The sequence below is a fragment of the Protopterus annectens genome, chromosome 5.part0 (assembly GCF_019279795.1).
Source record: "Protopterus annectens isolate FY-2018-M chromosome 5.part0, PAN1.0, whole genome shotgun sequence".
In the NCBI taxonomy this organism is placed as follows: domain Eukaryota; kingdom Metazoa; phylum Chordata; order Ceratodontiformes; family Protopteridae; genus Protopterus; species Protopterus annectens.
This window is the reverse complement of record NC_056735.1, coordinates 1,636,416,845-1,636,430,455: the sequence shown is the minus strand read 5'-3', so window position 1 is coordinate 1,636,430,455 and position 13,611 is coordinate 1,636,416,845. Positions and strand designations below refer to the sequence as shown.

Sequence of the window (13,611 nt, the reverse complement as noted above, 5' to 3'; positions counted from 1 at the left end):
CAGCAACAGGTTGCTGAGTGGAAGGGCAGAGGTGAGCGGTATCTGGAGGTAAAAGACCCGCCAGCACCAACTTCACCTCCGCTCCTCAAAGCCGGGGTTGAACCCTGCACAAATGGTACAACCAGATGACAGGTGTTCAACCCCAAGCATTAACTTGCAGTGTGCCCACCCGCTGGGGACAGCTTATGGCCACACTCGGTACATTTCGAGAACACAGCCTTATGGGCTTCAGACATCGCAACCCTAAGGCCTAACACAGAACACACACAAACAAACTACGCAAAACCCGAGAAAATTAACTAAAAGAGAGAGGAAAGCCTAAACACACTCAACACTAACTATATCAAGAAAGAAAATAAAGATTTTTAAAACTTTTTTAGTCAAAAAATTAGTTCTTATCTTCACTAACACCAGGAGCTCTGGAATTCCGTAGCTACTTGAAAAGCGGCAAACGAAATCTGAGGTCAGTCAGGGCTTGGCAAGGGGTTATGGGTAAGAGGGAGGAGCTAGGAGCTCGGAGCCTAAGCTTTTGAATTGCCGGCTCGGATCCAAGGTCGGATCCGATACCCACAGGTTGCAGACGAATGAAGTCTGCCTACTTCAGATCTTGCTGTTGAGCCTCTGCCCACTGATTCGGGGGTAGGTCTGGCCAACCTTTTTGGGTTGGTAAGGTGTGGAAGTGGAATCTGTATCCTTGGGAAACTATATTTAAAGCCAATTTGTCTTGGGTAATGAGTTCCCAGTTTTTTACATGCAAGGCGATCTTTCCCCCTAAAGGGGAGGTCAGTTTGTGCAGGGCTTGGAAGGTTTAAGGTTAAGTCATTCAGACGGTTTACCATAGGGGGGTGTCTTACTACTTCCAGCTTTGGAATTGAGAGCCCCCCACTAGGCCTGTGAGTACATTGAGACTATGGTCTAGGTGGTTTGCTGCTCCTGGATTTGGACTGAGGCCAGCAAGAGACAGGAAAGGACCAATTCTTAGAAGGCCAATGCCTACTAAATCTGGGAGGCTGTACTTGCAGAAAATCTTTAACAGTTTGCATAGACTTGGATTTTTTCTGCATCTTTTTAAGAACTTCTTCTGCTTTGTTGCCAAACAGGCAGTCTTGATTTAAGAGAGCATCCAGTAATTTGGCTTTAACATGATCTAGCAGAGTTTGCTCCTTAAGCCAAGCATGCCTTCTAAGAACAGACCCAGTAACAGCAGCTCTAAGGAGTCAAAACCACATTGCAAAGTATTAAAGATGATAATCCCAGCGAAACAACAAAATTGCAAACACACCAAAGGTGAATGAACGCCAGGAATACAGGATACTGTGCTGGAAACACTTAATTTATTGACATAAACCTATTTTATGTCAATAAATTAAGTGTTTCAACATTGCAAAGTATGTTTACCAACTTGTTCAGCAGAATGCATTAAATCTTGTAATTCTTTATTTTCAACATAGTCAGGAATCAACATCAATTTCTATTTAAGTAATCCAATAATATGCTGTTGGTGAAATTGGCAGGTTAAGGGCCCTAATGGCCAAAGTAGCAGAAGTGTACACCTTCTTACCCAATCTGTCCAGGGCCCTGGAATCTCTATCAGAGGGGGTAGGATTTTTGGCAGTAATAGCCTTAATGCCTTTGTGTCCCTGTGAAATAGTCTCTGGGTCCACAGTAGGATTCTTAGAGAGGAACTTGTGAGAATCAGGTACTCTGTAATACCTGTCAGGTTTCCTGTGAGCCAGAGTTAAGGTGTCTGGGACCAGGCTAGATTCCAAGAAGGCATCTTCTACAATGTCCAGTACAGGGGGGGGGATAGCTAAAGGCCTGTGTTGACACAGGAATAAGAATTCCCCAAGCCTCTTTTTGGAGTCAAGAGTAATCCTGGCTTTCCCAGCGGAAATGCTCCCCAAGAGTGTGCAAAGTTTCAACAAAAGAGAAATCTTCTGGAGGGGAAGCAGAGGGAATGGAGTCCTCTGCATCAGAATCCTCATAAGTAGATAAGGTCAAATTCTGGTCACAGAAGAAACAGAAATTTCAGAATCCTGATGAGAAAGAAAATCAATTCTAGGTCTCTTAGAGGGAGAAGGGTGGCTTCCCCTAATTAGAGTAATAAGGTCTTCAGCCATTCTTATTTGTTTTTTAGGCATATGGGCCTAACCATGTGATTTGGACATTGGTTTTCTAGGCGTGGATCGAGTCTTAGGCCTTGAAGAAGATGGCGTCGGTTTGATTTGCAAGTCAGTAGGCCTGAATACACCCTCAGAAGCCTGTGCCTGCACAGCGGCTCCAGACCCATCCAAGGTAGAGACATCCGCAGGTTCCATAGTCGAAGCAGCATCTCGCGGCATACCGGACTCCGATTGGGTCTTAGAGGCCTGCGAATCTGAAGTAGCGGGTATCATGGGCTATGAAAGCGCCTCACTGAGTACAGGCGAACTGGTGACTAGCTTAACGGAAGCTTCGTCTGCAGCTTTGGACTTATGAGGTCTGTCTTTATCTTTATGTTTTTTCAGAAAGTCATTAGTCTGACTGCTTACCGAAGCCATTTCTGGATAACTGAACTGAATACCAAAATAGCTAGATGCGAAAATGAACTGACGACGAGTAGTACGAGGACTGAATAAGGCACAAAACCGACAGCGACAGACGTCGTGGTCTGGGCCTAAGCAAGGAATGCAGTACGAATGAAAATCTTTATGAGGTATTTGCTTTTCACAAGAAATACAATTGTTAACTTTTACTGACATCGGTTAAGAGCAAGAAAAAGGATCCCAAACGGGGTCCTTAGCTTTTGGAAGACTTTGGTTCTAAAACTCGAAAACAAAAATTTCAGGAGTTGGCCGACCTGCACTTGCGAACTGCTTCTGCTTCGGGCACCGCACGGAAAGAAAGACTGATGTAATTGCGTCGGTTGCATGCTTTATACCTCTGACTACCTGACATCATGGAAGAAGAGACAGCAACCAACGCAGGACCCAAGACTTTGACAATCAGGCCGGCTGAGGGCGACCTGCAAGCAGATAACCAAATGTAATGACTGCAACAGTGACAAAGAACATTCTTAGTTGCCTGTGTACATCCAGGGAGTGGAGTATCCTCTCCCCTTCATTTGTGGGAGAGGGTGGGAAGGTGGATGAATTGGTTTAGAGACAAGACATTGACCACCTTGGGCATAAAGGAGGAGTTGGTTCTCAGGGTGACCCTATCCTTGTGGAACAGGGTGTGGGGGGAGGGGTAATTCATTAAGGCTTGCAGCTCAAAACCCCTTCTGGCTTAAGTGATAACCACTAGAAGGACTGGTTTTCCATGTACATATCTGAAGGGAAGCTGTCCCAGCAGGTTCAAATGGGTGTTGGGTAAGGTTTTTTTAGGATGAAGTTAAGGTCCCAGGGTGGAGGGATCGGTTTTTTGGCGGTCTAATGTGTAACACCCCTTTAAGAAAGAATTTTACATCGAGCCTGGATAGCAAGGGGGATCAAAAGGCAAGCAGACTGATATTGCATAAAGGTGTACTTTCACTGAAGAATAGGAAAGTCCATTTTTTATCAGTTGACACACAAGTAAGAACTAGTGGGAGATCAGCAATGCAAGGGTCCCTTCCCTTGTCTAGATTCAATTTAGTACATCTTTCCCATTTAGCTAGGTATGATTTTCTTGTTGTAGGTTTCCTGGCCTCCCTCAGGACTGAAAGCACGTCCTCTGAGTAGTAGTGTCTGAATGGGATCAAAAGTTTATCGCCCACAGTGTCAAACAGAGCATCTGTAAGTGTGGGTGAAGGAGACTTTCTTTTTCTTGTCATGAGGTCCACCTTGTAGGGTAACTTGTAGTGATTGCCCTTGGCTAGATTGTGAAGTAGGAGGAACCAGTGCTGCCTTGGCCAGTAGGGGGTCACTAACAAGATTTTCTGTTTGTCTTCCTGATTTTCAGGAGGAATTTCTGAATCAGTGGAAGGGGGGGGGGCATAAAGAAACTTCCCCTCCCAGGAGATGTTGAAAGTGTCGACTCTCCAAGCAAGAGGGAAGTAGGTCTTTTGAGCAAAAGGTTTTCAAGCTGCCTGTTCTGGGGGGAAGCAAACAGGTCTATTTGAGGAGTGCCCCACCAGTGGACTATATCCAGGAAGATGATCCTGTCCAGCATCCGCTCGTGTTGCGGAGAGGATGTTCTGCTTAGGAGATCTGGTTGCTTGTTGTCCTGCGAGGGGATGTAGGTTGCCTGCAGGGATAAGTTGTGGTGAGAGGCTAGATCCCATATCAGCAGGGTTAGTCTGCACAGCTGATATGCCTTTGTCCCTCTCCGTTTTTTGAAGTACCACATTACTGTGGTATTGTCTATTACTATTTGAAAGACCCCTGGTCGAAGCAGAAGGGAAAATGTTTTTAGAGCCAAGAAGACTGCAGTCATTTCTCTAACTTTGATGTGTTTGGCCTTGAGGGAAGGTTGCCAATTTGCCTGAACCCTGTAAGCTGCCACTGTTGCTCCCCAACCTGAATCTGAGGCATCTGTATGCATTACTTGGGTTGGGAGGGGGGGGGGGTGTGCTGAAGTGGAAACCCTGGGTTTAGCTGGACTTCTTGGATCGACCAGCTTTCTTTCTTTTGAAAAGGAAGATTACTTGTTCTGAGGGATTCAGGTGCTGGGACCAAATCTTTTTGAGGTACAGCTGTAGTTTGCGTATATGCATTCTGGCCAGTGATAGCATAGGGATGGTTTCTGCCATTAAGCCCAGGAGTCGAAGGAATTGCCTTCCAGTTACTGTCAGAGAGTAGCAGCTTGAAGTGGGAGGTCAGGAATAGGACCTTGTCCTGAGAGAGAAAGGCCTTCATTCTGTCCGTTAGGATTCTGCAACCCAAGAAAACATTGTCCTGGTCTGGGTGCAAGGAGGACATTGGAAGGTTGAGGGTGAACCCTAGATTCTGCAGAAGGGACATGTAAAGTGCAGATGCTTTGAGAGGGTATCTTTTGACTCTACCGGTACTAGGATATCGTCCAGATAGGGGTAAATCTGGATTCCCTGAGTTCTGCATAAGGCAATGGCCGGGACCAGGCATTTTGTGAACACTCAGGGGGGCAGTGGACAAACCAAAGGGCAAAGCAGTAAATTGGAAATGAGAGGAGTGTCCAGAGAAACGCAGGAATCTTCTGAGGGAAGTTCTGATGAGTATGTGTAGGTAGACCTCTTTTAGGCCAAGGTAGCCATATAAGCCTTGGCTGGTATTAGAGGTAGTAGGGTGGGAAGTGACAGCATTCTGAAGGTGGGCACCTGAAGGTAAAGGTTTAGGACGGAGAGGTCTGAGATGGGTCTCCAAGGGCAGTCTTAGTAGAAACCTTTTCCTTCTTGTCAAGAGGGAACAGGTTCTATGGTACCCAGCTTCAGCAGGTCTATCAGAACCTGTGGAAGGAGATACTGTTTTTGGGTAGGTATGGTATGCCTCTCATGGGTGTTTTTTTAATTTCCAGGAGAGGAAATATCCTTTTTCAATTATGGATAGTACCCACTGGTCCAAGGTTATGGCTTGCCAGAAGGGGAGGTAGAGGGAAATGCATGCTGAGAGTGGAAGGGGGGCAAGGCAGTCAACAAATGCTAGGGCCTCCTTTGTCCTGAAAGGGTTGTCTAGGCTGAGGATGCAGGGCAGCAAGTCTGGACATGGTGGGTCTTTCTTGCACCTCTTCTAGATCTGGAAGACGAAGAACCTGTCTGGGTAGGGTTTTGCTCACAAAGGTGGCTTTAGCTGGATAGTTTCTGTAGCATTTGGGAATGGGGGACACCAGCAACTGTTTTATGTCCTGCAATTCCTTACTTTTTACTTGAAGATTCTTAAAAAGATCTGCAGATTTGTTTTCCGAAAAGGAAATTGTGATCCAGGGGGCATCCTGGATCTTTGACTTAAAGTCTTCTGGGAGATTCTGAAGCCTCAGCCAGGAGCATCTGCTGAGAACAGAAGCAGATGCTGCAGAGCAAGCGGAGGCTTTTGCAACATCATAGCTGCATCTAATAGAGTGGTTGCTCATATAAGGTGACAGAAATAAAGGCAGGCTTTCCACAACGTCAAATGCAGTTCAAATCCACAAAGTATCACACTGATAGCAAGAGAAATAAAAACGAACGTTCTTTAATAGGCACAGTTAGCGCTTTCACCTCATTGGCTTCTTCAGACTGTGTTTAAGCCCCCATAAACAGTCACTTATATACACACATAACTCCCATCAAAAGATAATTACAGTCAATAAAAACGTCATATACTTGATTATATGCATATATAATTTAAAGAAACAAACATTCATTTACTCCCCCAATGTCAAGCGCTAGATGAAACAGCATAATATATACTTAAAAACACTAAAATGTATAGGAATTATGTAAATAGTAAATAAAAAATACATACAAACATATTTCCAAGCCAAACTCTATATAAGTAAAAAACTAAGGCTTAATATAAAATCAATCATACATATCTATGGGCCCACACTAATCCTTAAAACAGGAACAAACAAATGTTGTTGTCCCATGGTTGAGTAGAATCCATAAAGTAAGAACATCCTAACATGGTGGGGGTGCATCAAAGCCCTAAATAGTAAATACATATACCTATATAAGCATAATGTCGTTGAAAAACATTGATGGTTTATAGCAAACCCTAATAAAGTCAATTAAGAATATGTACCTGGTGTATGAGTCTTGTTCATTTCACTTTCACCCTTAGCCTTCGTTTCTTTAGTACTGTCTGTATATTGATCTTATCGTTCAAACCCGGTGGACGATCTGCCCTTAACCGGATAATCCATCTAAGTTCTAATTCTAGTGTGTGTCCCTCCAAATCCCCTCCTCTAGGACTGGTATGTACCTGTTGGATGACAAAAAAGTTAAATTTGTGCGATGAACCATGTTTTGCACAATGTCTCGCTAAGGCATTATGTTCCTGACCAGTCCTAATGTGATATGTGTGTTCCCTGATGCGAAACCTGAATTGTCTGTTCGTTTTACCTACGTAAAACGCATCACATGCTCCGCACTGGGCTAAATAAATCACATTAACACTTTTACAATTAGTTCCTGTCATAAAAAGGAACTCTTTATGAACATGGGGGGATATGAATCTATCACTAGTGTTGATGAAACTACACTGGTTGCAATCACCACAAGGAATGGTGTTATAAGACGGTGCTCTCTTCTCTATAACTGACCTAGGCTGTAGTATCCTTTTAATGTTCTTCATGTTCTTGTATATAAACCTCGGTTTGTCTCCTACAAGTCTCATGATCTCATCATCTGCCCTCAGAACATCCCATCTATCACCTATTATTCTTCTGATGTATCCAACATCAGAAGTAAAGTAAACAGGAATGCTAAGTATATCTCCCTTCTTGTTGACATTGCCATCCGAACCATTCCCTGGTCCACTCAGGATTGTGAGATCCTGACTCGAAAAATACGGGCACGCTCTTGTGCCCCTGAGTTCAATTGAAGCATCAATGGCTCTCTTAATCTCATCTATCCTATAGGCTCTTTCTTGAAGCCTGCGACTCAGCCCATCTAGCTCCAACTTAAAACCCTCCTCCGATGGGTTGAGTCTGGAGGCTCTCATCGATTGACTCCTAGCCACGCTCTCAAACACATGCCTGGGATGCATGCTATCCCTGTGTAGGAGCGTATTCCTATAGCATTTCTTTCCATGGATGGAAGTATTCACCAACCCATTATCCAACCTCATGATATTAACATCCAGAAATGCAACAAACTCCCTAGATGAGTTAGATGTAAAACTCAAAAAGTCTACTGATTCATTCATATACTCTTCAAATTCTAGTAACTCCCTGTCATTGCCTCTCCATATCAGGAAGAGGTCATCTACAAATCTCCTGTAGAAACTGACATGATGTCTAAACCACCCCGATCTGAAGAGTATCTCCTTCTCCCAATAAGCCATCACAATGTTGGCGTAGCTATTGGCACAACTGGTGCCCATAGCTACGCCATCATTTTGGACATATATGTCACCATCAAAAATGAAAACATTGTTCTCCAAAACAGTCTCTAGAAATAAAGCTAAAAGCTCTATTAGTCCCTTCGTCAAATTCGTGTATTTCTGTAAATATTGCATAACCCAGTCGACGCCTCTGTCATTTGGAATGACAGTAAAAGACTGTTCACATCAAACGTGACGAAGATGTAATCATCACCTTCATTTAGTACAGAGATATACTCATAAAACTGCAAGAGAAACTCCTTACTGTCTTTGAGAATAAAAGGATTCTCATCTACTATAGGTCTAAGATGGTGTTCTATAAATAATGAGAATGGTTCAGTCAACCACCCCTGTCCCGATACAATGGGTCTCATAGGGGGGTTGCATAGATCTTTATGGGCTTTAGGGAGGCCCCTTAAAGTGGGTATGAGGGGATGTTCAACCTTTAAATATTTATGTGTACATTTGTCTATAACTGTGCTCTTAAGCAGGTCATCTATCATATCATACACCAAGTGCACTTTCTTCAAAACATCTTCTCTGTTCAATCTGCTATAGGATTGACTGTCACTAAGTAACTGGTTCACATTCCTCTTGTAGTGTTCATAGTCCATGAGCACAATACAACCGCCTTTATCAGCGGAAGTAATAATGATGGAATCATCATCCCGTAAACCCTGTAGTACCTGTCTCTCTATTAAGTTGAGATTCCCTTTACTGTAAAATCTCTTAGTGTTGTTGTTATAAAAACTGTAAAGGTCATTTTCTATAAGTCTTGTAAACGTCTCCAACACAGGGTGTAACATCGGGACATAAGTGCTAATAGGTTTAAAAACATTACTCGTATCATTAACCCTACTACCATAATCCAGAAGAAGCCAATGAGGTGAAAGCGCTAACTGTGCCTATTAAAGAACATTCGTTTTTATTTCTCTTGCTATCAGTGTGATACTTTGTGGATTTGAACTGCATTTGACGTTGTGGAAAGCCTGCCTTTATTTCTGTCACCTTATATGAGCAACCGGTCTGTTTATTTGAGTTGGGTGACTGATATTTTGTCCGCTTGGATTTGGTTTATTGCTTTTAGTTTTTCGTTGTTGGTACTGATCCGAGCTGAGGGCATGGCGTTTATAGGAGGAGACGAGATTGAGCTGGCGTACACACCAGAAGTGACGTTGAGGCCAGAAGTGACGTTGAGGTCGGAGGACAACATTGGAAGGTTCCGTGAGTGTCTCGCTGGTGAGGAGAATCCGCTACTCATATACGAACCGGATGAGGAGCGTGGACCCGAAGGGGATAACGCTGCAGAGCTCGTTGCGATGTCGGAAGAGCTGAGGATTATAGAAGCGGACTCCATTAAGCTGAAGAGATTACAATTACAAAGGCAGCATTTCGAAGCCTGCCTGAAGAAACGGATCATTCCTCGTGGCCTCCGAGTGTTGAAGATGCCAACCACAGGTAATCTTTTTCCGGAATTACTTTTGCAATGGCAGAAACTGAATATGGAACTTAGCTTCAATTACATGAAGCTATTAATAGAGTACCATAAACCGGAGGAAGACGTTTTAAGAGATAAAGTCAATAAAAAATTTACGCTTTTGGTTTCTAGATATACATCTCCGAAAGCGGTGGTGGGGATAAAGAAATTGATTGACAATATTTCACTGTATGAACGGCGACTACTGGACTCTAAAAAGAACAAAATAGAACGTGACATCAATGATTTCAATTTAGGCCAGGTTTTTTCCTGGCCGAGGACTGTTAATAATTTCAATGTGAATAACAGGACTGGTTCTAAAAATTGGAGGAACATGTTGAATGACAATGGGACTAATACAATGCCCCCACATGACATTAATGTTAATTGTACAGTGAGCTCTGATGCAATGGCAGTTGGCAATGTTGATAAGAACCACACTACCAACCGCAATTTGTACCCGGTAGTCATTAATAACAAGCAGAAGCAGATTAGTACATCTCACAGTACTGTTTTGGCAGCCAATGACAATGGTAGGATAGGTGATGTTATTGATGGTGGGTCTGATCTCACTGGAAGAGACACCACTACTACCAGTAAGGATACTGGTGCACATAGAGTAACCAAACCTGACAGGGAGGGACCTTTTAGGGATTTTGTTACCCCTTTCCCGATACAGACATCCCAGTTCAGGGGGAGGTCCCGTTCCATGAGTCGAGGTCGACAGAAACGGAAGACCTCAGACACGGACATGGAGGGTCCTACTTTGAAGAAACTATGGGAAAAGAAAAGGAATCCATAGTAATTAATTTGTCTAAGAGGCGTTTAAATATGGATGAAGAAAATATACTTAATAGGGGTCTTAGTTTTATCCCCAGTCGTAGGAGTGAAATTTCTGATTCTATAATTGATGTGAGACTGTTCACAAGGAACATACAACTTAAGCTGGATTATGGTAGTAGGGTTAATGATACGAGTAATGTTTTTAAACCTATTAGCACTTATGTCCCGATGTTACACCCTGTGTTGGAGACGTTTACAAGACTTATAGAAAATGACCTTTACAGTTTTTATAACAACAACACTAAGAGATTTTACAGTAAAGGGAATCTCAACTTAATAGAGAGACAGGTACTACAGGGTTTACGGGATGATGATTCCATCATTATTACTTCCGCTGATAAAGGCGGTTGTATTGTGCTCATGGACTATGAACACTACAAGAGGAATGTGAACCAGTTACTTAGTGACAGTCAATCCTATAGCAGATTGAACAGAGAAGATGTTTTGAAGAAAGTGCACTTGGTGTATGATATGATAGATGACCTGCTTAAGAGCACAGTTATAGACAAATGTACACATAAATATTTAAAGGTTGAACATCCCCTCATACCCACTTTAAGGGGCCTCCCTAAAGCCCATAAAGATCTATGCAACCCCCCTATGAGACCCATTGTATCGGGACAGGGGTGGTTGACTGAACCATTCTCATTATTTATAGAACACCATCTTAGACCTATAGTAGATGAGAATCCTTTTATTCTCAAAGACAGTAAGGAGTTTCTCTTGCAGTTTTATGAGTATATCTCTGTACTAAATGAAGGTGATGATTACATCTTCGTCACGTTTGATGTGAACAGCCTTTTTACTGTCATTCCAAATGACAGAGGCGTCGACTGGGTTATGCAATATTTACAGAAATACACGAATTTGACGAAGGGACTAATAGAGCTTTTAGCTTTATTTCTAGAGACTGTTTTGGAGAACAATGTTTTCATTTTTGATGGTGACATATATGTCCAAAATGATGGCGTAGCTATGGGCACCAGTTGTGCCAATAGCTACGCCAACATTGTGATGGCTTATTGGGAGAAGGAGATACTCTTCAGATCGGGGTGGTTTAGACATCATGTCAGTTTCTACAGGAGATTTGTAGATGACCTCTTCCTGATATGGAGAGGCAATGACAGGGAGTTACTAGAATTTGAAGAGTATATGAATGAATCAGTAGACTTTTTGAGTTTTACATCTAACTCATCTAGGGAGTTTGTTGCATTTCTGGATGTTAATATCATGAGGTTGGATAATGGGTTGGTGAATACTTCCATCCATAGAAAGAAATGCTATAGGAATACGCTCCTACACAGGGATAGCATGCATCCCAGGCATGTGTTTGAGAGCGTGGCTAGGAGTCAATCGATGAGAGCCTCCAGACTCAACCCATCGGAGGAGGGTTTTAAGTTGGAGCTAGATGGGCTGAGTCGCAGGCTTCAAGAAAGAGCCTATAGGATAGATGAGATTAAGAGAGCCATTGATGCTTCAATTGAACTCAGGGGCACAAGAGCGTGCCCGTATTTTTCGAGTCAGGATCTCACAATCCTGAGTGGACCAGGGAATGGTTCGGATGGCAATGTCAACAAGAAGGGAGATATACTTAGCATTCCTGTTTACTTTACTTCTGATGTTGGATACATCAGAAGAATAATAGGTGATAGATGGGATGTTCTGAGGGCAGATGATGAGATTATGAGACTTGTGGGAGACAAACCGAGGTTTATGTACAAGAACATGAAGAACATTAAAAGGATACTACAGCCTAGGTCAGTTATAGAGAAGAGAGCACCGTCTTATAACACCATTCCTTGTGGTGATTGCAACCAGTGTAGTTTCATCAACACTAGTGATAGATTCATATCCCCCCATGTTCATAAAGAGTTCCTTTTTATGACAGGAACTAATTGTAAAAGTGTTAATGTGATTTATTTAGCCCAGTGCGGAGCATGTGATGCGTTTTACGTAGGTAAAACGAACAGACAATTCAGGTTTCGCATCAGGGAACACACATATCACATTAGGACTGGTCAGGAACATAATGCCTTAGCGAGACATTGTGCAAAACATGGTTCATCGCACAAATTTAACTTTTTTGTCATCCAACAGGTACATACCAGTCCTAGAGGAGGGGATTTGGAGGGACACACACTAGAATTAGAACTTAGATGGATTATCCGGTTAAGGGCAGATCGTCCACCGGGTTTGAACGATAAGATCAATATACAGACAGTACTAAAGAAACGAAGGCTAAGGGTGAAAGTGAAATGAACAAGACTCATACACCAGGTACATATTCTTAATTGACTTTATTAGGGTTTGCTATAAACCATCAATGTTTTTCAACGACATCATGCTTATATAGGTATGTGTATTCACTGTTTAGGGCGTTAATGTACCCCCACCACGTTAGGATGTTTTTACTTTATGGATTCTACATAACCATGGGACAACAACATTTGTTTGTTCCAGTTTTAGGGATTAGTGTGGGTCCATAGATATGTATGATTGATTTTATATTAAGCTTTAGTTTTTTATACATATAGAGTTCGGTTTGGAAATATGTTTGTATGCATTTTTTATTTACTATTTACATAATTCCTATACATTTTAGTGTTTTTAAGTATATATTATGCTGTTTCATCTAGCGCTTGACATTGGGGGAGTAAATGAATGTTTGTTTCTTTAAATTATATATGCATATAATCAAGTATATGACGTTTTTATTGACTGTAATTATCTTTTGATGGGAGTTATGTGTATATAAGTGACTGTTTATGGGGGCTTAAACACAGTCTGAAGAAGCCAATGAGGTGAAAGCGCTAACTGTGCCTATTAAAGAACGTTCGTTTTTATTTCTCTTGCTATCAGTGTGATACTTTGTGGATTTGAACTGCATTTGACGTTGTGGAAAGCCTGCCTTTATTTCTGTCACCTTATATGAGCAACCGGTCTGTTTATTTGAGTTGGGTGACTGATATTTTGTCCGCTTGGATTTGGTTTATTGCTTTTAGCATCTAATAGAGTGTCTGGCTTCCTATGTAGCCAGAGAAAGTTTGGAGGCGATTATAACCTTAATGGGGATATCAAGGACATAGGCCAGCATGGAGGAGACTTGAGATACCAAGACCAGAGATTATTAAGTCATGTGCGGCTGATAGTTAATGGCTCTGAAAGCCAATGTGGAGGATGTGTATACCTTCTTACCAATATTATCCATAGATTTCCTGTCTTTATCAGTGGGTAGGAGTGAAATGGACCCATCAGGGTAGGTGGCAATCACTGCTGGGTCTGCCAGGGGGGTGTTTTGCTCAGAGTAAGGACAGTTAATCTGCATGCATAAGG

The 13,611-nt window shown here is 42.4% G+C and overlaps 1 protein-coding gene across 1 annotated transcript in view; it reads right to left on the bottom strand.

Annotated features, from left to right (window-relative positions):
* The window catches only part of PAXBP1 (PAX3 and PAX7 binding protein 1), a 1,009,737-nt gene that overhangs the window by 845,099 nt on the left and 151,027 nt on the right, over positions 1 to 13,611 (bottom strand). The window contains exons 2-4 of the mRNA XM_044072024.1: positions 9,553 to 9,647; positions 8,422 to 8,863; positions 7,130 to 7,840 (exon numbers count right to left, since the gene is read on the bottom strand). Of these exons, the coding sequence (XP_043927959.1) occupies positions 7,130 to 7,840; positions 8,422 to 8,863; positions 9,553 to 9,647 (1,248 nt within the window). The remainder of the gene's footprint in view (positions 1 to 7,129; positions 7,841 to 8,421; positions 8,864 to 9,552; positions 9,648 to 13,611) is intronic.